The sequence below is a fragment of the Merops nubicus genome, unplaced genomic scaffold (assembly GCF_000691845.1).
Source record: "Merops nubicus isolate BGI_N331 unplaced genomic scaffold, ASM69184v1 scaffold33464, whole genome shotgun sequence".
NCBI lineage: Eukaryota > Metazoa > Chordata > Aves > Coraciiformes > Meropidae > Merops > Merops nubicus.
This window is the reverse complement of record NW_008604142.1, coordinates 1-26,385: the sequence shown is the minus strand read 5'-3', so window position 1 is coordinate 26,385 and position 26,385 is coordinate 1. Positions and strand designations below refer to the sequence as shown.

Sequence of the window (26,385 nt, the reverse complement as noted above, 5' to 3'; positions counted from 1 at the left end):
TGCATTCCAGATTTCAGTATAAAGGATTATGCTGAGCAGATTTTTTTCTGTTTGCTCTCAACTGACTGATCACACAATTCCTTCTCCACATCTAAGGTTTTCAATCTTCTTTTATGTTGTATGTATTGATTTCATTGAACTACTTTTAATTGCATATTCTTAAAATTTCATAATTGTAATTAAGACAATTGTTACATGTTAAAACACTTTTGAGCTGGTTAAGAGTTCAATAGTTTAATGCTGCCTTTAAACCCTTTCTACACAGAACTGAAACCATTTTTATAAAGAATTTCATCCTCATATTGGAAAGGATTTTAAAATCCTTCTGTCCTCCATGAATTTGAGTTTTGTTTTGATGGATGATTAGTCAATATTCAGACCTTCAGAAATTTCTTCTAGATCAGGGTTCAAAAGAATTTTGTATCCAAAACATAATGATATACTCTCTAGGAATATTTAAATACAGAAGTCAGGAAGAGTAACTAAATACCTCTTTAAACTTTCTGTTATTTAAAACTGAGAAAAAATACATTGATATATGTGGTTGCTAGGCTACCTTTAAGGGTTCCATCACTTCCAGCTGGAGAGCAGACTGACTGTGGTGACCGCAAGGAAAATGAGGCTGCATTCCTTATTGAAGGATCCCCATCCTAAAGTGACAATGAGAAAAGATTAATGTTCTGAACATGAACACTTGATAAAGATTGAAATTACTACATAGACTGGTAAAATGGACTGGACAAAACGGTATACAAGAAATAACAGAAATTTTTTTTTTTACATAGAAATCTTTTAATTTGTACTGCTATTGGACTACTATATAGACAATACTCATAAGCAAAATTGGCTCTAAGAAGAATCTATAACGAGAACATGCACAGAAAAAAAAGTTAGAATGTCTTCTAACTAAATAAGTACTTTTTGGTTTACACTAAGTTTCCATTTAGAACTCTTTCATTACAAGCACTCATAATGAAGAGCTTAAAAGCAGATACATCATGCCTATACAATACCATTGAAACAAAATAGAGCATAAATTATACATTTCAAAAGAAAATCACCATTTTTTCACTTAACCCACCCTTAAAGGTTATCTGGAATGCCATCTTATTTTTACAGTTACATTTATTAACACCTCATAATTATATCCTCCATCACACACACATTGGGACTGAACAAAACTCTGGCTTTCCCACCGTAGCAGCTGAGACAGTATCATGTAAAATACAGCTGGAGTGACTTTAATTTTCTGTCCTGACAGTTAGACAGGAAACACTTTAATGGCAACATGAAGCACGTCCCCAACACGGCAAACAAGTTCTGCTGTTATCCCAGTATTGCACAGAACAACCTAATTCAACAAAATCCACAACCTCTGACAGACTTCTTCATACTCTCATAGTAACTACAACATAATGATGTTCATTCTCTGTCTTTAAGAATATAAATTTGTCTTTTAGACCCCTACACACACTATCTTAAAATTAAATATAAACCCCACTATTCAAATTCCAATTTGAAGTTCTACAAGAGGTTCTTTTATCGCTTTCATACAGCCCTCTGCTGGTCAGACTACACTCATTCACCCAGTGCTCTAACTAGATTTAAACTTCCCTAGAACAGTATTTCCCATTTTTAGCACTATTTTCATACTGCATCTACAGGAATGTTTGGGGGAAAAATAACAACCCCTGTATCTATGAAGAGACAATTCCTATAATTGATAAACAAATTGCAAAAAGTCTGTTCTTTTAGAGAGTAACGTCACACAAAGAAAGTCTCCAAAGATGTTCTAAGGTTATTTCATGTTTCTGGTTTAAATTGGTTATTTCAGGACCTACTATTCTTACATGGCTACTACTGAGGCATCTTAATACACACAGTTCTTTCATATACTTTTTTTTTTTCCCAAAACAGAATTACCTGTCTGATAAATATCTTTTACCCTTTTGACTCATTCCAACTAATAGAATGTTAAAAGACACAGCCTGTATTTAAAAAAACAATCAAACAAACAAAACCAAACAAATCAGTAGCTGGTAGTAAGTTAGAAGTCTGAATTGGCGTGTCAAGGAGATAGAAGCCTGCATAGATGGGCTAGTACATAATCCCTCTTACACTGGCCAAACAAGCAATTTCCATGTCCCTAGCCAGACTAGACCATCTATGTGTCACACCTTGAAAGAGTTTGAAATTTATGGGCTGAAGGTGCTTACACATCAAAGAACATAAGTCTGTAAGAAAATAGATATAATCCACTTCACCATACAAACATATTTCAAAAACAATTCTACTAGGTTCATTTTTTCCTCCCACAGCACAATGACTCCAAAACTTGCACTGTACTATCAATTACACTGAATTTTGCAAAAGAGCTTGCAAACAGATTTGAAATTTATGGGCTGAAGGTGCTTACACATCAAAGAACATAAGTCTGTAAGAAAATAGATATAATCCACTTCACCATACAAACATATTTCAAAAACAATTCTACTAGGTTCATTTTTTCCTCCCACAGCACAATGACTCCAAAACTTGCACTGTACTATCAATTACACTGAATTTTGCAAAAGAGCTTGCAAACAGACTTGCTGTCTCTTGTGAGGAAAGCCTCATTGGCAAAGAAGTCTAATATTCAAATTCAACACAATAAAAAGAGCTGTATCTTAAACTTGTATGTTGTTGTTGTAAGTCAAAATGAATTAATTTCTCAATGAGTTACTCATTTACCTAAAACACTGACATTATGAAGTTATTTTTTTTTCAAACCTGGCTTATCTTTGACTTTTAAGAAACCTCCCCAAAACCACAAAATATAGAAAAAAATCTTAGTAACTTTTTAGCACATATGTTTTATTAGGATAAGAGAGGTAATCTACTTATATACCTGGCCCATCTCCCCTCATAATCCAGGAAAGAGTAGTTAATGTAAGTACCTGTAATAGTAACTGAATGTAATAGTACCTGCTAAGCCAATTGGACACCCCTAAGTCTATGGGGTGGCATAAGATCCACCCAAGTGTTGAGGGAGCTGGTGAAGGAACTTGCCAAGCCTCCCTCCATCATTTACCAGCAGTCCTGGTTAATGGGGGAGGTCCCGGAAAGACTTGCCAACATGAGGCTCATCTGCAAGAAGGGCAGGAAGGAGGATTTGGGGAACTACAGGCCTGTCAGCCTGACCTTGATGTCAGGAAGGATTATGGAATGGTTCGCCTTGGGGGTGATCACGTGGCAAGTACTGGATAACAGGGGGACCGAGTCCAGCCAACGCAAGTTCATGAAGGGCAAGTCCTGTTTAAACAACCTGACCAAGAATGCCAATGGCATCCTGGCCTTTATCAGAAATGGTGTGACCAGCAGGAGCAGGGAGGAGATTGTGCCCCTGCACTTGGCACTGGTGAGACCACACCTCTCGAGTCCTGTGTCCAGTTTTGGGCACCACAGGATAAGAAGGACATGGAGGTGCTGGAGCGGGTCCAGAGAAGGGCAACAAGGCATCTGAGAGGGCTGGAAAACATGACAATCCTAGAGGTCCTTTCCAATCATAGTGATCCTATGACTCTATGACTGCCATAGATGCAGGCAAAGGCAACTTTTATTAAATTAACCACACAGACTAACTAGATAGATGACCTATAAGGCCATGCAATAGCATGCTATAGGATGATTTTCAGAAGTGCTCATTTACAGTCTCCTGGTTCAAAGCTTCACCAAATGGTGATACATAAGCACAAGCTTATATTCCAGGAATGCACTCAATTGTCCTTAAATGGAGTGTTTATGTAGTATGCCTTCAAGAGTCTACTTGCTGAGTTTGTAGAATCATATACTGCAAATACACAATATCCAGTAACCATTCATAATTTTTAAGGCAATAAAATCCTAAAATTAGGAATAAAAAAAAAAAAAGGTTTCTACATTTTACGTAAAATGTAATAATCTTCACTCATAACTATCTTCAAAGGGCTCACTGCTTCTAAAAGGGCTGCAACTTTATGATTAAGCTTATTATTCATACATAGATGCAAAACTTCAATTAATCCAAATTTTTCAAGCTGTCTTCTGCATGATAGCTGCTAAAATTAGCTTTTAAACCTATAATTACAAGTAAAATGAATGTAACATATAAATTCCATTAAGAAAATCCAAGAAGGGATAAAAGTGCAAGTTCACGATGTTTACTGCTTCTTACATTTAGTATTTTTCCAATTAAGTGAGCCAATGAGGGTATGCTTTTTCTTTTCTTATCCTGTCCCTTTCGAAAGTTTCATTTTTAAATTTTCATTAACTAGGATGTAGTTGCATTGCTTTGATCTCAACATTAGGGATGAATAAATCAAAATACTTTCTCTTTGAAAATTAGTATTACCAAATATGTTGTTCAAATATGACAAGTCTAACTGACAGTTGCGGGGATCTTCAGTAAGAAAGTTAACTATACACCCATTTAGAATCTAGTATTGTTTCCATCAACATATTGCTACAATAACTGTAGAGACATTCTACCATGACTTTAAAATAAACTCACATAGGAGATTATTTGAAGATTTTTTACTTTTCCTAATTTCATCAGAATTACTGTTACAAGTGGTTCCAAAGGAAGATGAGATTTAGAAAAAATCTCATACATTAAATTACATGGTTGAGTGTACGCACCTGAAACTGAAATATATTTTCAACAGTTTTATACATCAACAACATAGTAAAATATCTGACTTCTAAGACAGTTTTATCATAGTCAAATATTTCCTTTATCATAATATACTGATTTAGGTAACATACATCACTGCTCAGTCTATGCACCATCTGTAGGTAGTCTTCATTTGAGCCATGTCTAGAATTATCAGCATGATGATTAGCTGAATTTCCAGACAACTGACTTGAAATTTTATTTTCATGGAGATTCCTCATCCCAGCTGTGACTATGGGACTGGATACTGATGCTGAAACACAAAAATAAATGAGAAACTATATTGATATATTCACACACTCATTAACTCCTAAAACGTTCAGAGAAAATACCGTAACAGTGGATATTACTAAGTTAGATGCAAGAGGACTGGAAAAGTTTTAATCAACTTTTTTGACTGAACTGTTTTGCTGAAAATAATTGAATAAAATCAGACGTCTAAGATTTTAATTTTCAAGAGGATTGAAAACAAATTCCATGTACATACTAGCCAAGTTTCTTTCCCCATCTAACCTAATTACAGCCAGTATCACTTTCTTAATGGTAATAGAAAACTTTGTTTCCCTCTATATAACGTGTATTCACTACCTTTAGTAACTTCCAAAGTATTAGTGAGACATACAACATTACATCCAGAACAGCCATATGTAACTCTAAACACAATGCTAAACTTTAAGAACAAATTATTTAAAAGAATCCAATGAGAATTCTACTTACCAGCAAAAAAAAATATGCATAGATACTTTAACATTGTTCATGTTGTTCAAGATTATTTTTGAAAAGAACAAAGAAATCCATTCATTCCAAAGGTCATCTTTGCCAATTGCTGCGTACCTTGAGCACAATTCTAGCCAATTTAGAATTAATCCAGTTGACACTGTAACAGCCTGGTTAGGCTAAATAAACTGGCAGCAGAAATTACATTACATTGGCAAAAATGAGGATTTTGCTATTACGGGAAACTGATGGTGACAGCTAACAAGTTTTTTTCCGTGATTGTTTTTCTACTATCATGTATACATGACAACTGTGCAAAATGGGTGTACTTAGAGGGAAAATGAACACAAACATGTAATCTACCTTCTCTTTTTCTTTTTATTTCATTTTTTTAAATTAAAATATATACTCTCACACTGTACAGTCAGGAAAGCAAAGCTTAAACATACCTGCCAACTCAAAGACTTATGTTAAGCACGTGACTCCTTCAAAGAAGGTAGAAAGCTGTGAAACATGCACCTGAAGGAAAAGCTGACATGAGCTAGGAGAGTAAAACATCACAGACTCACCTTGCTGCATCTGAGGATGTGGTGTGTAACTTGGAGGATGTGAATATGGCATGTATCCTGCAGGACTTTGAGGAGGAGCATATGGACTAGGCACTGGACTGTTTTGTTGTGCCAAAAATCTGTTACCAGAGCTTGTCTGTGGTGGCACAAATCGGCTAAAAATAAAGTTTTTTTAAAAAATTTAGAAGTTGGAAGAGTAAATGTAGACAAACTTATTTCTTTTGGAATGGTTTAAAATATAGAACTACAACACAATAATAATCTCCCTGAAAGTAGTATTGTAAGGTATCAATACCTTCCCAACTTCAAGAGTTATAGCTTAGGTACTGCTTTAGAAGTAAAGAATAGAATAAAATCACTCATAAGACCTAGGGAAAGGAAAAAATGAGACAAATATATACTAAAAATAAGATTTGCAATTTCCAAATGTTACTGCTAGAAGTTTGAATGAAAGTGACAGCTAAGTTTTAATCAATAAATAGATGACTAGGATTAACAGGGAGCCATATACTCTAAATATAATTTTTCCAGTAAGATTTCAAAGAACATCATCTAACAGAATTACACACCCAAGATATAGGAATGTGACAGGCAGTTAGGTAGGACCTGACCTGAAGTCTACTGAATGCAACTTATCACTTCACTGGTTTTATCTTAGGTTGCTCCTACAGATAGGAAGCCATAAGAATCATATAGGCTTGTGACAATACTATATGCATATTATTACTTACATTCCTATATGAGCTTTTCAGTGTAAAAATAAGCCAAATAAACCAAAACTTCACAAAGTACATTAAATGCCTTCACAGCTCTAGATAGCAACTCCACAAATGTAAGCTTTCACAGAAAGAAACAGCAAGTATCTACCACAAGGATTTTGAGAAGATTTTGTAGTATTTGTTGCAATATCCACAACTCAAAAAATCTTCAGTATCCCTTTTACATATAAAACAGCGTACTGATTTTTGTACTGATACAGAGCATTCCATTTGCTGAAAAAATTACCATAACTTGAAGTGAAATGTGAAACAAATTTATTTTAATAACCATATCTAGTAACTAAAGCTTAAATCTGTTAAAGCCTGGTGGCCGGGTTGAACTCTTCTGAGGAAGAACTCTTTCCTCTAGTCCAGAATACTTTATTATAGTAATAGAGGCCTGGATTATAAGTACATGCTACTTGGCAATGCTCAAGAGTTTTAGAAGGTACCAGAAAGTTGATGAGGATGCTGCTGAAGACCAGCCCAACCTCCAGGCCTATCCTCCCATGTGTGGCCTTTTGTATAATTGTTACAGCAGTGCTCATTGCTTTTACAAGCCTTCTTTCCCACCCTCCTGTCACACTAGTACTGTTATACGTGCTGGACTACATTAGCCTCTTCTCTCCTATCCTCCCGCCACCAGCCACAGCCTCTATCACAAGTAGAAAATAGCTGGAGGTATAGCAGGAGACAGAAGGACTCCTTAAGCAGGAAAGAAAGTTTGCCAGAATTATGGGAGGGATAAAGAGCAGAGAATCACGACTAATCGTTAGAATACAAGGATTAATCAACTGACAGAAGGATGTTTCTTTGCCAGATGAAGAAACCCACCCTGCTGACAGACAAATGCAAAATTTGTCTTGACACTGATCACCTTCCACTCACATACTTGCAACAAGGATTGACTGTTACTGGAAGAAGAATTTGCAGTTTGCTGCCTCTCCCACCCCATTTAAAAGAACATATTACCTGGAAGGACTATGAGAGATAGTGGTTTGTTGATAATTGGAAGATGCAGGACTACCACGCATGGAATTCTGAGATATATTAAATTGCGACATCATCATCCCTATTGAAAAGAAGACAGCAGCATTACTTTACACACATATCATTTTTAATCAACTGTCTCATTTCAGAAATTACTATATGCAAAGATATTATAAACTTTTAGAAAAACTGTTTAGAAAACATGAGAAATTATCGATTCCACCTAAGATGTCCATTTTACATCATGACATTAAAAAGTGTTCCATAAAGCAGTGTTAATTCAGTTATAAATACTAACAGTCATTCCTTCTTTTTTTCCTTAGAGCTTCCCAAACTAGAACCTACCAGTAAAGAGAAACATTTTATAACAGGACACATATTTCACACCCTAAACTGATGTGCACAGCACTTGTTGTGCCAATAAGTAACAGATTTTAAAACTTTGCAAATCGGAACACATAAAACTTATCTCCCATTTTTAAAGCAAGTACAGCAAACAATCATCTTGGGCTGAGAGCTCCAACATATTTTCACTGCTCCCATAAAACCTTAGTGGTTCCGTTCTACCCAGGGACAAAAGCTTTCTGTTCCACCACCACTATGCTTATAAGAATGTTATCAAAGAAGGTGCTGAAATATTTCAATTGCATAGCAAAACCAATATCCCAACTGTAGGCTACCACAGCCTATAGATCCCCACCGTCACACTTTGGAAATTCAGGACCTTGTAAGCCACAAGTGCTTGAAACTAACTATTGTAAGAGGCATTTGGACAATGCCCTTAATAATTTACTTGAACTTTCAGTCAGCCCTGAAGTAGTCAGGTAGTTGGACAGGACCATCACTGTAGGTCCCTTCCAAACGAAGTGCTACTCCAATTCACACAACTGTTAGAAAGAATCTGAAAAGATACTTTGGTTTCTTTTTTTCTGTCTTCAGTACAGGTATAAAGTATTCCCTAAGAACAGCATGACCCTGGAAGTTGATGTGATGCAGAAACACAGCAACTTAAATGAATTTTAATGACACAACAGAACGTCTTGCAGATAAAAGTGTTTCACGCTGAATTCTTTCACGTGCTCACTGCAGCTTGGGAACCCACAGCAAGAGATCCACCGTTGTGGGTAAAAGCACATCAGCAGTACAAATATTTCAAACAAAAGGTTAGACAGGAGACTGACCAAAGTACCCAATCCAGAGTGTTTGGTAGTTGTCAATCCTTCAACTGCTATCACTGATTTCAATTACTGTAACATTCACACAAACAAACCTAGTTTCAGAAATTCTCCCCATCACCCTCTCCTCTCTCCCTGACACCCCAGCAGAGATGTGATATTGGAATGCAGCCGTTTCTACCTCCCAGGAGGTGTGAAGTGCTGCATTCCAAGTACATTAGCGCAGGAAAACTAGCCCAGAGCAGGAGTGAAAGTTCCATCTTTTGCTGAAAAAAAACCCCAAAAACTACAAACCTCCATACTTCAATACGGAGGACATTTCATTGTGCTGAGTAAAGAACAGGACTTTTCAGATCCTTAAAAAAAGAGATTTTTTAAAATGTACACTGGTTACCTCGCATAAAGGCAAGTAAGGAGGAAGCTCCAGAGGCTTTGTGTTGGAAGCAGTTCCCAGCACACAATAACTGAAACTACTAACTCTTAACATTCACATACAGAAAGCTGACAGAATGTGTCCGTACAACCATGAACTATACAAAGTTTCATTTTACGCTTAAAGCACAGACAGCACTTTTAAAATACTTTAAATATAGTTCTATTAATTTTCTTTTCCCTAAATTTAAAACATTTTGAACCACAGATACGGTAGGTTTTGGTTTAAAAGAATGACAGAAAAATATATAAATGAAATTATTTTCAATGTTATTTTAAAAAGCCCTAAAACTTAATTCTGTGAAGAACAAGCTCATGCTTCTTTATCTTTGTTGAGGGAGCAGTAGGATATGGAAGGCACAGTCTAGGTAACTTAGAAGAAAAACAAAACAAAACAACAACCAGCCAACTATAACAAAAAAAACCCCACTGTCTCTAAATTTTCTCAACAGATAACAATAATGCGTGATAGTTACGTCATGAGAAATCAGTAAAAATAAGCCCTAAACATTTAGTTTAAAAAGGAGGTGAAATCAGTCTGTGGCTGTTAGCACTAAAATATATTCTTGTACATTCTTTACCTTGTTGTCGTATCACTACGCAGCAGATTTATGGCTCCACTGTGCATTTCTATACCTTAAATGTTTAAAAAATTCTTCTAAATGCAACCTTAACTTTGAATGTTGGTAATGTTCAGGTTTGAGAATACATTATCCTAGTAAACACAGTAATAGAGTGAGTTTCCTTAACACACAGTCCCAGCCTTGGTTACAATTTTTTGGCTTGGAAAAAAAGTTATATGCATAAATCCATTTTAACATTCCTTCTAAATGCCAAAGATTGCACTACACCAAAACACAGCACAGATCACAGAAAAAGCCTTGTATGGTTAAACTGTATTACATCATTATGCATGCTTTAGCTAGGACTGCTCACCACAGGTGATTTTTCAGTTAAATACACACTCTTATGGAAAGTGACCATCTGCAAATGTTTTCCCTTTTGCAGGTACACATGCACTTGAATTATTGTATAAATGAAAAAAAAAATCTAAGTAATTGATGTTTCTGGAAAGACACACAAGATTCTAATCCCCAAAAATTCAGAAGTTCTGATAAATAGCTTAAAGTGAGTACTAAGTCCTTTCTGAACCTGAAGCAATGCTACGAATACTAACCTATTGAAATATACTATTTTAGCTGATCTTCCAGCACATATCTGCTGAAAGATAAAGCCAAGGTGTTGAATGGGTAAAAAGAAAAAAAAAATCATAAAAACTTAAACTAAAAAATATCTTAATTTTAAATAAACAATTATAAAGAAATCCACTTCACTCACACCACAAGATGCAAGACATACATAGTTGCAAGACAGCACAAAGAACTTCATATGTCATCTGATGAAAAAAGTCTAAAATAAAATTAACATTTTGCCCTAGTATAGTTAGGGCTGATGCCACATGGTGATGTGATCCAGTCTGTTCAGACAACCTGGTAAACAGTCCAAAAAATCTAAATAAAAAACTAATCTAAAAAAATTTAACTATATGACTGTTATTCAAAGACAAGGAATAAGAACATTGTTGCTATGTTACCTGAAACTAAACAGTTAAAAGGCCTGTGGTGGGGGCCTTTTAGAAACTTTTAGAAACTAAACCAAAGGCCAGCAGTGGTGAAGGTGGAAGGTACCCACGCAGGACACAAAGCGAAGATGTCCACAAAATACTTCCTACTTGCATTATTTGTTCACCATAACTAAAAACAGTTCTTCCTCTACACTTAGTGTTTAACTACCAATCAGTATGACCTTGGGAAAAAAAACAAAAGCACAGAATTCTGCTTGTACTTTATCTTAGATTCACAAGAATTCCAACCACAGCATTTGGCTTTCTAAAGACATCTTTATTTCCCAACAAACTATACTGAACAAAGAGCATTATTCAGTGTTTAAATTAATTCTTTAGCTAGGTGATCCTCCTGTTCTTGCATGAGAAATTAAGGCTAGGAGAAATGAATCTGAGTTCATTTTGTACATACTAGTGCTAGAACTCACACTCAAAGGATCATGGTGTACAGACCCACCCCTGACTGAGTAAATAGACTGGAGGTCCTGCTGCCTTCATTCCTTCTCAGTTGTGGCTACTGCAAATACACAGTCACAGTACCCAGCACCAAATTCACTGCATGCTGGTTAACAGAAGGCAGAGAGACAACATTCAGACGTAACAAAAGCAGAAGAGATTAATTTGAAATACTAGAAAAGACTCTAAATGTGTTTCTTCTAGCTTGCAAAACACATTAGGTAAGATCTCTACCAAAGCCCCAGTTACTCTACATACCTATCCCTTTCTACTCTTCTCTTATGACAAAAGTTTACTCTTCCCCTGACCATCCTAGCTTACTGCACATACTCCACTCAGGTCTGGATCTTGCCAGTTCAAGTTTCTTCTAGGTTTCCAGAAGGTTTCTAGTTTAAGACTCTGGATCTGGAGGAATTTTTCCCATAACTAAAGATAGAGGTGCTTTTACTTCAGAAGCACAGAATGTTAGGGGTTGGAAGGGACCTCTGGAGATCGTCGAGTCCAACCCCCCTGCCAGAGCAGGACCATCTAGTCTAGGGCAGGTCACACAGGAACCCATCCAGACGGGTCCTAAAAGCCTCCAAGGAAGGAGACTCCACAACCTCCCTGGGGAGCCTGTTCCAGTGCTCTGGAACCCTTACAGTAAAGAAGTTCTTCCTCTTGTTAAGGTGGAACTTCCTGGGCTCCAGTTTGCGTCCACTGCCCCTCATCCTGTCACAGGGCATAAGTGAAAAGAGGTTGCCCCTTTCTTAGTGATGCCCAGCCCGCATATATTTATACCCATTAATTATATACCCCCTAAGCCTTCTCTCCTCCAGACTAAAAAGCCCCAGGTCTCTCAGCCTCTCCTCACACAGCAGGTGTTCCAATCCCCCAGTCATCCTTGTAGCCCTCTACAGGACTCTTTTGAGTAGATCTCTGTCTCTCTTGAAATGGGGAGCCTAGAACTGGACACCACAATCCAGGTGAGGCCTCACCAGGGCAGAGCAGAGGGGGAGGAGGACCTCCCTTGTTCTGCTGGACATATTTCATTAAGGATTATTCTCAATGTATTCCATCAAGTTGCCAAAGTGTTTCTCCTTAGGAAGCACAGAATGAGCAAGAAATTGGAAAGAAATTAACTAGCTTTGTCTTCTTTCTTTCAAAAGTCTCTAGTGGAACAAACAATTTAGAAAACAATGTCTCCCTTTTGCACTGGCAAACAATTATTTTACTCTAGGAAACTGGTGGAAAACTCTACTTCAGCCATATGTTCTTTGGGAGACCAATGTGAAAACTGGCAGGACAGTCACAATTCTTCTCACAAGCTCGATGAATCATACTCCGCGCCACTGCTACTAGTAAACACAGGACCTTAAGTCTGTTTTCAGAGTTTAAATGTCAAGATAGATATCAATGAATTTACAAATATTTAGTACTGCCTTTCACATTTTCATTCCAGGAAATTTCTGCCTTCTTCCAAGGAACTTTATGTGTTCTGTCCTTAGCAAGTTCTTTTCAAATACTATAAGGCTTTTTTACTCACTAGCCTAAGTGAATTAAGCTAATAATCTCATTTTATTATTTCTCCCCTCCAAAACCACCCTGTACTTTGTATTCCCTGTGGACTCCAGTAACACCTTTATGGATATGGATATGGATACATAGAGTGCTAGCAAAGCTTTCACATCACAGTGGAAACACCAGAAATCCTCCAACTCATTTCATAGTTTGGTATTTAAAAAATACACTTCAGGTGCAAGTCTCCTAATCTATAACAAGGATCTGTCAATTAATCCTTTACTTGTTCTTTTTCCTTCTTAATCTTTGCTATCCAGTAGTAAATCTCACTACACCTCAGAAGAGAATTGGTTGTCAACGGAGTAAGCTCTGTAGGTCATTCTACTGCTGAGACAAGGAATGCCAGGGAGATGCTGTTATCCGTGGTTCATTCAACCTTATTCCTTACCCCAAAAACTCTTAAGAACTACCACTGCAATAATACACAATTGTACTGAATTTCAGTAAGATCAAGGCATATTTTTCCACCTTCAACTATTTACTAAGACAAATACATAGCCATAAAGAAACCCAAATAAAATTATTTTGACACTAAATCCAATCACTTACCCCAGAGATGAAACTTGTCATGAAATAAACCTTTTTTTTTTTTTTTAACAAAAATATGTGGTAGAGTTTATTTCCATACTTATTCTAATGCAATCGCTCTTAGATGATGTCAAGGTACATAGCTATATACCACTATGAAATAGAAGGCATAAATATCACAGTTGTGCTTTCTGTGTATTTGTGGTTATTATCAGTCCCCTAAACTTACAGAACACAAAATGCAGTCAATTTAAAAAAAATCAAAAGTCCTTACCGCTTTGTACCCCGTATCTGTTTTGCATGCTTTTCTCCCTGAAAACATTAGGATTCCTTGCCAGGATAGCCTGCAGCAAGACTGGTATATCTCCCTCTGGATCATCACTGCCAAGGTTATCTTTCAACTCTCTGGAATTGTGGAAGTAAGCAAATAAAGAGGCAAATGCATTTTCAAATTATAAGAAACTATGAGTCAAGTAAAATAACAAAACAAAAGAAAACAAAAAAACCCAAAATAAAAACAAAACCAAAATGAAAGAAGACAATTTACTGTTAAAATATAGAAAAAACAAGTCTGCAGAGCAGTTCCCTGCCTCTATTTTTTTTTTGTCTCTTTTTGAAGGACTGACAGAAGAGGTATGTCTTCTAGTCTTCAAAATTTTCTGTCACTAAGCACTTACACATACATGTCTGTCAGTCTCAGACTATCATAAAAAGTTTCTTATGCCCACTTTTATACCATGATCTCGATAAATAACACTTTGGCATAACATCAAGAAAGTACTGTTGTAGGAGTAAGAATAACACATGCATCAATGTATAACATTCAGGTTGCAGCCAACGTTTTGAGAATCTTTTATTTTACAAAGGGAAATCGGCATGTCTTTGACAACACGAGATTCCCTCAGAACCATAACAAAGATTTAATGATTTTCTATAAATGCATCTGTGCTTTCACTTATTGTTTGCTTTGAGGGCTTTTAAAAGGTATTTCCATTTGACCAAAACAATTGATTGGAATATGTAGAAAAAAGACAGTTTTGTCAACATAAGACAATACAAAGGACAGTAGGAAAAATTAAAATTTAAAAAAAGAAACAAATTAACAAAAAGATAATACATTAACATACTTCTTGGTTCAATTCTTAAAATGTTTACCACCTAATCAAGAATTGACATGAGAGTCTGAAAAATTTTCTTTTTGTGTAATACTGTCTCTTGTAAGAGCACATTTGAGTTTTATATAGCAGTCACCTGCTAAGCAAGCCCAATAAAAAGCCTTCACATTCTAATTTTCAGATTATCACAAACATCCTTCTCAATCCAGTTAATTCTGATTTCAAGGAATAAGGATGGTGATCTGCTATAGCTGAAGTTCAAAATACATACATGTGATCTGTTGACACCTGATTGAGACTGTGGACAAGCTGTGAAACCAGATTTTCATCCCTGCAAGCCAGAAGGCAGTTCACCTCTTCAGCTATCCGTCCATTGAAAAGCAGGCTTTTTGTTGTTGTAGCAGGTAAGGGTGAAGGAAGAGGCAGCTGGTTCAAAACTGTTATTAGAGAACAGAAAGGAGTTCAGAATCATTTCATGAAACATAAGCATACGAATGTGGACACATTCTTAATTCCTTGTGATTAAGAAAGAAAACTTGACAGTCGCACTTAAAATACAGGGAAGATCTCTGGATAATTTTTTTTCAATCATGAACACACACACAATGGCTGGACTCTGTTTTAAGCCAAGTAATGCCGACAAGTCCACAAGTTATATTACTATATTATTGTAACTATTTAACTGGGCTAAGGCAAGTATTATCAATTAAAACATTCTTCTAAAAATTTCAAATTTAAAGTTATTTAGTATGTCATGGCAGCTTTCTCTTTGAGCCAAAAGCATTGATTAAGGATGGAAATGCAAAATTCGTGTAGCTGTGCACAGTACTGTAAGTGCATCAAGCATATGCTTTAAGTTTACTACTCTAATATTCATATTTAATTAGTGTTCCTCCTTTGTATGGTCAAGGTATATAAAAAAAACAAGCCACTAACCAAGAAACAAACACACACACACCCCAACAAAAAAAAACACAACCCAGCAAACAACATAAGCCACTAATTATATTCTCAGTTTATTCTCCTCTTGCTGGTTTTATTTCTAAGTCATCTTCTCCAGAAATGGCTAGTATTGTTAGTTGGTATGAGCACTGAAATGTCAATTCAGTCAATGTAGCTATTCTCAAATTTTGGTAAAACATTTAAACACCCATCAAGGTAGTACAATTAGATTTTAAATGAGCACACTATACTTTCAGAGGTCATAGGTCTACAGACAGAACAGGGAAGTGAACCATACTAGAAGCCTTGATCACATGATGGGCAGAGCTACGTAAGCAACAGGAAAATAATCCTCTTATTATATGAATACCAGGTGAAAAAGCTAGCTACATGCAAAAGTCACTTTCATGGAACCACGAAAATAAGCTGACTAACTTCTGAAGTTCTCAGACTGATTACAGGTCTGAGATAAAGGTTTCCATTGAACCATTAGAATTGGCTTTAGAAAAGAAAAAAAAATCTTAAGCAAAATATAATCTTCTGGCTCTTTTTATATTTTAAAATTCTTCACTAGAAGCAAAAAGTGTGTGGGGGGAATACTCCCGTATTTTTTCCCCCTATATAATGTACATCTTTACTGTATAATACATTAAAATAACAAGCTTTCATTATTTGCATCAGATGACCTTGAATGTGTCAGAAACTTGAAAAAATTAGCAAGGATCAGCAAAACATTTATGAAAACTGTACAAATTCAGTTAGTGAACTAGTCTATTCTACTGCCTCTAGTCATTATGTCCTCTGTATTTTCACAGCAACAGGCCTTGCTCGTTCCAGTTCCTTCTTTTCACACAGAGAAAATTAAGTTGAAGCAGCTGCAAGCCTTTCTATTTCAGCTGCTCCTGAGTTTCTAAACACTGGAAAAACAGGACAGAAAAAGAAGCAAATGCACCTAACGCAGGGGCTAATCCCATCAACAGCTCAGCGTTTCAGGAAACTCTTGCACCAAGAGTCTGGCCAGTGAGTTTTACCCCTTATGTATTTTGACCTTCTTTAGACCTTTACCTGCAAATACTGCCCATAGCCTGGAAAAGTATTATTTGCATCCTGACGGTCCATTATTAGACAGAGGTAATGAGACGTATATACAGATCTAAATTCATAAGCAGCATTTTCAGATTTGATATTGCAAAATGTCAGAAAGACATGAATTGGGGTTTTTCCTCTAAAACATCTGTTTTTTTACTGAAGACAATTAAGTTCAATTGCTGAGTATATACTTTCAGTGTCTCTTGGAAAATCTCCAAATTTCAACAGTATAATAATAAAAATAAGACCTCAGAAGAAGCACCTGAGTCACTGAGTCCAATTATCCTCAGACAACTGAGCTATAAGTTCATTCTTACACTTCATGGACAAGAATGCATCTTTGTCCCCAATGCTCTTATTGCAATGGTTATTCTAGGATGTCATTACAGTAATAATAAATCTCTTAGTTTTCACTAGAAATTTACTCTAGTTCACATTATAACCATTTGGGTTTGTGCCAGTATCAGCTTTTAACGTAAATAGTTGTTTTGCTTTCCTTGCATTTTGGCCTCCTGACATTTACAGACAGTGCACACACCTCATCTCTTTTTGTAGGCTAAACAGATAAGAAAAAAAACTCCTAGGTTCAGCTGCTTATTTCCACTCTAGCAGCTATTCCTTGCACCTACCCATTACAGCAACTTTTTTGTACCTTGTCCAAAACTAAGGAACTAGATTTCAATTATATTCAGCATATTCCACAACTCTCTCTAGCTACTCAGTATCAGACTAATCCTCACCCCCTCCCTCTTCGGTGAAGATGATTCAATCTATGCTTCAGAGAAGTATTTTATATTTTGTACCTTTTTCTTTATTTGTGGGGTACCAGATATGCTGAACAATATTCCAAACAAACAATGAATTCCTGTATTTTGTTGCAGGTTTCCTTTATGTTTTTTTGAGGGGGGGTTCGGTTTTTGTTGTTGTGGTTTTGTGTTTTTTTTTACACTACATTTCATTTCATGTTTAGATTAGCATGCTTTCTTCAAAAAGATTTTTAAAATTCAAGCAATGACAAAGTTAACATTTTTAATGCCAAATCTGATTTTCAACAGATTTACCTCCAAGAACTTTTAAATTAAAACTATTTTTAGTTATTTTGAAAATTCAGGTATTTTTCCAAAGAGGTGGAAAAGAGCATAGCAAAGACAAGAAAAAGAAGAGTACTTACGGTCGGTAAGACTAGCAATCCCTGCAAGAGTAGTGATGGGAACATGAGGCATATCCCCATTCATCCTGAAGTTCTGGGATAGTAGTGCCTACACAGATATTTCAGTTCAGGTGCCAGCTATCATTACTTCCCATCTCCCAATCACTAAAAAAAAAAAAAAAAAAGGGAAAAAATTAAAATTTACTTTTCTAGAACTTTAAATTCAGTAACAGAAATTAAACAGACCATACACTCAGCTGCATACCAACTAAATCTTGTCAAGAGTGGGTAGAAAAATGTAGATTTGAAACCTCAAAGGGTATTACAAAAATCAAAAGGCAAGCTTCTGGTCTCAGAAGCAAGGCCCTTCACCAAAAAAGATGCAAGACAAGGCAAACAAAAGAAAATTTGCTCCAGTTACACAGTACCAGTTCAAAAACTGGTAACAAAACTTACTTCTAGTTTATCCTGCAGTAGAGACCACTTAATGTATAACCAGTTTAAGTGATTAACGGCTAGATCCACTTCTCAGTTCTGCAAAAGGAGGCATTTTTTTCATATAAGCAGAGGCTAGCAAAAATGAAAGGAGTAATCCCCAGATTCAAAAATCTGGAAGCAAAGTAAACAAAGTGACAAACAAAATCTCAGCTACTAGTTTAAAAATATACTATTTCAAAATTGAGCTGAAAATATCTCTTAAATATTAAGCATTGTCTGGTGAAACTACTACCAGAAACTCCATCAACCACCACACAAAAAGAAAAGGTTTAGCTTTTACTGAACTACCTCATATATCTCCTGTAAAACAGCACAGCTTACATTCAACTACTGAAAAAGGAATTTGTTCACTCAGTTTTCACTATCTATCAAGATTCCAACTGTAATAAAGCCCACAGTGCTAAAAAAACAAAACAAAACAAGTCAAACAAACCCCAAAAAAGTTCATAATAATTTCAACTGCACTTCAAAAACCACAAAAATTTAAAGATCACACACCACAATCCACAGTTACAGTAATGGAATGACAAAAATTGAACAAGTCATTTTCTGAAAACAAAAAAAAACCATATTAAACGAAAGGAATATGATATATATGTGATTTATAGACAGATACCTGTGTTAACAGCTTGGGAAACAGTAAAAACGATTCTTCTGTAAGCATTTATGTTATCTATTGAAGATGCTGAAATTTATTTGTTTATACTTACTTCACAAGCCCAAGTTTTTGAGAATTAGTTATACAACACATACAATCTAAAGGATCATTGCCATTTCCTGAGTAATTTTTATCTCATTCTTTCTTGTGCCACATCAATGGCAACACATAAGAGACTACTGGTAAGAAATATGTACAGATTCCAAGCAAGACAAGGAAACCAAATGTTACAAGTCTTTTTTCCTGCTCTAAGTTTTCATAAACCACTGAAGTTAACTTTTCAAGGTTTCCCTATTTACGCATAACTGAATTCTTTGAAAAAAATTTGAACACTGAGGTTAAACAGAACCGGCAATGAATTAACTTCCTTTGCTGCACCTGCCACAGTCTCATTCTCACCACTCATTTAAACGGTTTATTAAAAATATAGTCTATTAGAGGTACAGAAATCTAGTTAAAGAAACTGCTGTAGATAGATATCTGGGGTGTTTTTTTTTTTTAATTCAGGAGAAAACAGCCTTCAAAGATCTAGAGCAGTTTCAAATACTACTCAATACTCAAGATTTTTTTACCCAAAAAATTTCAGTGGTTCTATAAAAAAAAATTCTTGGGGAAAAAAAAAAAAAAAAACAAAACACCCCAAATTTTTCCCACAATGAGTCTGAAACAGCAAATCCACAGGAGATAACACTTTTAGAATTTAAGTTTTCACTGAAAGATTAGTAATTACGAAACATGTTTTACACAAATTATATGCACAATAAAAAGGCATTTCTGATAATCTCTCCTAACTGAAACTGCATCAAAGCTAAGGCCACATCACTAGTAAAGATCATTGAAAATTCTGTATATAAGACAGAAACAACAACAACAACAGCAGCAGCAGCAAAAAAAAAATCTGTTCACTTTCCCTTTCTGATCACCTGGGAAAGTTGTAAATCTAAGAGGCTGTCAGTATTAATTCAATTTCTTTCCCAGCATTACTGCCATAATAAATAAATTATACAGATATTCAATGGGAAAAATTCCTCCAAATCCAGATACTTAAAATAGAAACCCTCTCCATAAATACATTAGAAGAATATCAGAATCCAGCTCCTGTACCAGTTGCCATCTGCTGCTGTGTCCAGCCTGGGACTTCTCCACAGGGCCCGCTGCCAAAATCGGAGGTGACAGTGACACATTGCCATGGGGGGGGTAGGTTCAATATCAGGTTTGCATATATTTGTATATATTCCATTTTATTAGTAGTAGTAGTAGTAGTATTTTCATTAAAGCTGTTCTACTTTTCTTATCGATAAGTCTCCCTTAATCCCTTTCTCTTCCCCTTTTCTGGGGGGAGAAGGGCTAACAGAGAGCATCTGTTACAGGTCTGGGGACAGCCCTGACCCTAAACCTTGACAAAGAGAAGAGTAGAAGGGACTGGTATATTTAACTAACAAAACAAAGGTTGAGAGGGGATGTGGTTGCTCTAAGGCAGCCGAAGTTACAAAGGAAGAAGGCTACAGGGCCCCCCTAGCATGACAATAAATGGCAGCATGAACATGAGCAAGAAGAAAATCAGAGTAGAGCTTTTCACCACCAGAGCTGCCACCTTCTGCAAGAGCCTTCCGTTAGGAGCTGCAGAGACAAGCAACACCACTGCTTTAAAGAGGGCTTATACAGATGTTCCACGAGGCACAGGACGTGGCTGCTAGCACCAGCTGGTAACTAAGGATAGCGATTCAAGAAGGCTGTCCCTTACACTAGGAAGTTTTTTTAAGTATGGTGATGTGAGCAAACAGATGAGAGTAAACAAAAGACAAAGAGACTGATGGGATTGAGTGATGGGATTAGTTTATACAACAAACATTATGAAGAAACCACATAGGAATATCTGGGTCCAAATACTACATCTGGTGTGTTGAGAGCAAAGCTGCATCTGTTACATAACTGGCAAACAAGGTGGGATTCAATTCCAGATGTAGAGACTGAGAATCAGTGAAACCAGAACTCAAATTTTATGTCACTGAAAACGATAGAAGAGTCACTTACTTATGGAATTTAAAATATCATGCAGTTAGGTGAAAAAAAATTGACAGGTCAACATGAGATAGTTTCTTTCTTAAAAAACATCAGAACAGCATGCAACAATTAATAGCTTGACTGATAGACATGTTTTGTTGTGGTGTTTTGTTTTCTTTCTTTCTATTCCTCAACTGTAACAAGAGTTAAAATTGCTATATCGCAGTAGCTCACTGTTTGTCAAGAAGAATCCATGTTTTTCAATATTTGGAAAATTTTACATACACCACCTTTGTACAGTAGTTATGACCAGTAGTAGTTATGACCAGTTAGCATTTCTAACTCTAGGCTGAAAAATTTCAACTGTTAGTTCTATTAGCTGAGTTAATGAAATCAAAGCTACATTGGGAAACTTTTAATCAAACCATCAGTGTAGCGTAGCAATTCAAGAAGTAGGAAAAACAACTTACAGGCATGCAAATAAAGGCTTGCATATTCAGTATATGTGTATTTAGGACTTTGCTTCTTTGTAAGAAACAACCAATATCATAAAAGACATTTCAGGGAGGAAGAAACTACATTGTACACATGAAGTGATACGATGAACCTCGCAGTGAAAACAAAACACTAAAGGAGCAGCATGGTATTGAGAATAATTCATGAATAAGCTCTCATCATAATGCACAGTAATAAAGTGAAACAAAGCCAAGATAGCGAGGAAGTAGTTTTTAAAAAGTTTACACTATGGATTAATAAGTACACATTTAAAGTGCTACTTCAGTATGTTATTTTTGGGTTTTTTTGGTCAATTATGTGTATTCTCCTTTATTGCAAATTAACATTCCAAAGAAAATTCTTATTAAAAAGTTAAATTTTAATTCTTATGGGTTTTGGTGGGGTTTTGTGGGTTTGTGGGTTTTTTTAAGTAGAAAGTAAATATGTGGTTGGTAAAATAGTCCATAACATGAACATGTGAAATACTGACTGCACTCAGTGGCATAAGCTTTGGGCTATGACTACCCACCTCTATACAGTCTGCATTTCTCACCACAGCACTAGATTAATGGGAGAATGAAAAACTAACAGGGAAAAAATCTCTTTAGAGGAAACAAATACACATGGGTAAAATTAAGAAAGAGAGGATGAAACGGAGCTGTGAACAATTCAGGTGAAGAGACAGTGATCATCCTGCAAAAAGAAGAGAGATCACAGCCAGGGAAGGGAAAAATACCCCAAACTTAAGCAAACAAACAAACAAATCACCTCACAAAAATCCAAGAAAAAAGAAACAAACTGCCATTCTATTTTTTCAGCTATTGCAGCATCAACTAATGAAACAACGGGACTCTGACCACTAACTACCATATGAAGGTTCATGTTCTGCATTTATGAAACATTACTCTTGGCTGAAAAATATTCTTGTCTCTTTAATAAAAACATTAGTTCTTTCACAGCATAGCTATGTGTGTGCGTGAGAGCAGCAGAAAACAAAACGAAAGGTAAAAATCTGTCTTAGTGCAATAATATACAGACTGAGTATTAATGCAGAGCTAAGTAACCAACCTCAGGATTCAGAAGTTTCCTACATACGTTTAAATATTTGATTCCACATGCTCTAGGTTATTCTTTAACTTCTTATACCTTTGGTTTTAAAAAATAAATATGACTGAACTAATATATTTCTGACAAGAAAATTAGATATAAAATTAGAGGGATTAGAAGTAAACTTTAAAGAAGGGCTACAGTACTAGGTCTATATATTTTGCTTATATATTTATCAGAGAAGCATTCTGTTAAACAGAATATTTTAAATACAGTTATGTTTTATTTAAGTTATGAAATTTTTTATTTAGAATGAACCTACCTCAAAAAGTGGGTTAATTTCTTATATGATGAAGAGCATTGTATTGCTATAACCACAGCACCATGATCAAATTTGGTTTCTACAGCTGCACACTCAAAGTAAACCAGTACAACTCATGTATTATCTATTTTATAATTTAGGTGAGCCAGGGACTTATTTTTGTCTTTTAAATCAGTAAACATGCTACTAGAAATTTAGGAAGCCTTGATTAATGCCAGTTTTAAACTTCCACATTTTGACATTTTGAAACAAACTGCTTTTCTTGTTAGTAACTACAGAAATCTCTGCTAGTTACCTGTCCATAAACTGTTGCTCAAAAAAAAAAAAAAAACACCTTGAAGAATAAGAGATGCAGAAAGAAAATTAAATGAAATGAAAATGAAAGAAAACGAAAGAAAATTATTTTTCTCTAGTTCTCATTCAAATAAGATACCATGAATGAGTACATCATATAGATTTATCCACAAGAGGGCAGATTTCTGGTTTTCATACCAGAGCTACAGTTTGATACAATGAGAGTAAGTTTCCAGAACTAAATGGTTTCAAAAATATTATAAACCAACACAAACAAAATCAAATCAGCAATAAAAAAACCACAAGAAAAACCCACGACTAACAACGAACCAAGGAAGGAGATAAGGCTGCCAAAACACAGTGTAACATGTGAGTAGCAGGGGGGAAGCATACACATTCACAATATAAAGCATCTCAACACTAATTAAATCTCAGAAAAAGTCAGTATTGGAAATGAACGGTAGCTAATCACCAATGCTGCTGTCTAAGGTTAAAAGAGCAATGCAGGAAACTATGAAGCCACCCGATATGAAACTAATTTGAACAACCAAAGAGGGGGCGGGGGGACACGTTTGTATAGCATTGTAAGGGGGAGGTGAATTGAAAGGGAAGCATAGAGGGGGTGGGGCTGTGCGTGGATTCAGAAATCCAGAAAAAAACCCCAATCCATTTATAAAACCAGGAAGTTCACAGTACATACAGAAAGGTTTAACCTTCTACAAGACTGGCTGAAAAAAATTAAGGTTGAAAACACCAATACAGAAACCCAAGAAGCACAAAACCACACGAAGTCCAGTGTCCTAGTGAAATCTCTATGTTTGATTCATAAAGTGATTGGCCAGCAGAATCACTGCTACTGACAAAGCAAGCACTTTTAATTTTTTAATTAAAAAGTTTTGAGATAAAACCTAGTGCAATTTCTAAACCAGTATTAGCATAATGTGTTTTTCTAAAACTATTCCAACAGTAGGTGCTCAGAACACTACAAACTAGAACCACTGAAAGAAAAGAAACCTCAGTAAAAAGCACCATACCGGGCCAATAATAATTTGCTTCTGAATACAAAATAACGCTTAGAAAAAAAATTTAGATCAATCAGCTTCTTCCTCTGTGGCTATTGCCACATTCCTTTGGTCTCCACTGTTCTGTTCAGTAACAATGACACTGATGCCTCTGCTGCCCATGTGATAGTAGTGGCAGCAACTCCCTCATCAATGGCAAGAGAAACCCCAGAGGTGGTGGTGTAAGCATACACAGTATCAGAGGTCACCCCTAATGCCAAAGCACACACATTCCCAACAGGGTAAACTAATCTAAACTAATCTAATAAACTGCGCTTTTCACCTGCAATAGCTCTTCCTGGAAGGAGCAGGGGAATTGACACAACCAGGCCACCATGAAACAAACTGGACTAAGCCATGTCCAGAGAGCAGGTACCTGTGGGTAGTTTGCCACTTCCCTGCTCTACCTAACATAGACAGTGAGACTGAGTGCACCCTCAGCAATTCTGCCAGGGACACCAAGCTGAGGGGTGTGGTCAACATGCTCGAGGGAGAGGATGCCGTCCAGAGGAACCTGGACAGCTTCAGAGGTAGGACCACATGAACCCCATGATGTTCAACTAGCCAAGTGCATGGTCCTGCACTTGGGTTGGGGCAACTCCCGGTATCAATACAGGCATGGAGATGAGGGAATTGAGAGCAGCTCTGCAGAGAAAGACTTGGGGGTGTTGCTTAACGAAAAGCTCAACGTAAGCCAGCAATGTCCACTCTCGGCCCAAAAAGCCATTTGCATCCCGTGCTCCATCAAAAGCAGTGTAGCCAGCAGGCCCAGGAGAGGTGATTCTCCCCTTCTACTCCACTCTCATGAGACTCCCCACCTGCAGTACTGTGCTCAGCTCTGGAGCCCCCCCAACACAACAAGGACATGAACCTGTTGGATCAAGTCCACAGGAGGGCCACAAAGATGATCAAAAGGATGGACACCTCTCCTTAGAGGACAGGCCAAGAGAGTGGGGTTGTTCAGCCTGGAGAAGAGAAGGCTCCAGGAAGACCTTATATGAGCCTTCCTGTAAGGAAATATAGAGAGGGACTCTTTAATAAAAAGGGACTGTAGTGATAGGACAAAGGGTAATGACTTTAAACTGAAGAAGAGGGTAGATTTAGATTAGATGTTAGGAAGAAGTTCTTCACTGTGAGAGTGGTGAGATACTGGAACAGGTTGCCCAGAGAAGCTGTGGATGTCCCCTCTCTGGAAGGAATGTTCAGGGTCAGGTTGGACAGGGCTTTGAGCAACCTGGAGGGTGTCCCTGCCATCAGGTTGTCCCTGCCATCGGCAGGGGGGTTGGAAATAGAAAATCTTTAGGGTCCCTTCCAACTCAAACCACTCTGTGGCTCCACATGAACATCTAGCAAGAAACGTTGACTTTTATTGCTAGCTTGCAACTACAAAGGGTAAAAATTCAGTAGAACACAGTTTCCTGAAAAGAAGGAACAGTTCTCCAGCAGCATTAGGACATTTTCCTGTTAAAGCAATTTCCTTCTTCAAAGCACAGGAAACTTTTCCTTTTCATTAATTTTATCTTATACAAAAATTAAAAAGCACTTATAAACACTGTTCTAAACTTAGAATAGCATCTCAAATATTTAATTTGGGTGCCTTATCACAAAGATAATTAGCCTTTTAATTAGCCCATATCAGGTCCTTTATACACAAATAAGACATTTAAGCACTAAGTAAAAGTCTGTTCTTTCAGGCAGCATAACCTGATCCAAAACTTTGCAGAAAATAAAACTGCATTTACATAGTGTTGTGATCAACAAGTGTAGCTTATTTCAGCAAACAAGAAAAATGTAAATCTCAGAATTACTGACTTTCAAGGAAAACAGACAGTGCATCAATTGGGCTGTGTAAATAACTAAGAGTACTGTTCCAGAGGAAAGTGTATTTCCTGCTATTTCATCAGGGAACCAATGCAAACCAGAATCTGTTTAAAGAGACTTACTTTAGGCAGCTCAGATGTCTTCTTAAAACATGGGGATTAAATTTAAGTGATGGAACACAAATCTTGCACCTGGTTCCAAAATAAGATACTAATCGTTCCTTCTCATTATAAAAGTGATACAAGATGAAGGCCTTCTGATACAGTAGCAGAACCTAAACCAAACAGCTGGTAAGTTTTAAGATGTTAACCTGTATAAAACAGCCGAGGAGTGCAGCCCTTCGGAGCCGACCCGTCCCACGACAGACCGGCGGCCCTCACCGATGCGGAC

At 36.5% G+C, this 26,385-nt stretch overlaps 1 protein-coding gene across 1 annotated transcript; it reads right to left on the bottom strand.

Annotated features, from left to right (window-relative positions):
* Positions 1-556: 556 nt before the first annotated feature.
* On the bottom strand, positions 557-17,968 carry LOC103771621 (nipped-B-like protein; the record flags this gene model as incomplete). Its single annotated transcript, XM_008938922.1, has 7 exons — positions 17,817-17,968; positions 14,886-15,051; positions 13,774-13,904; positions 7,707-7,806; positions 5,977-6,131; positions 4,783-4,943; positions 557-650 (listed from the first exon to the last, which is right to left on the bottom strand). Coding segments are annotated over exons 1-7 (871 nt in total), but the record flags the coding sequence as incomplete, so codon positions are not given.
* Positions 17,969-26,385: the final 8,417 nt, after the last annotated feature.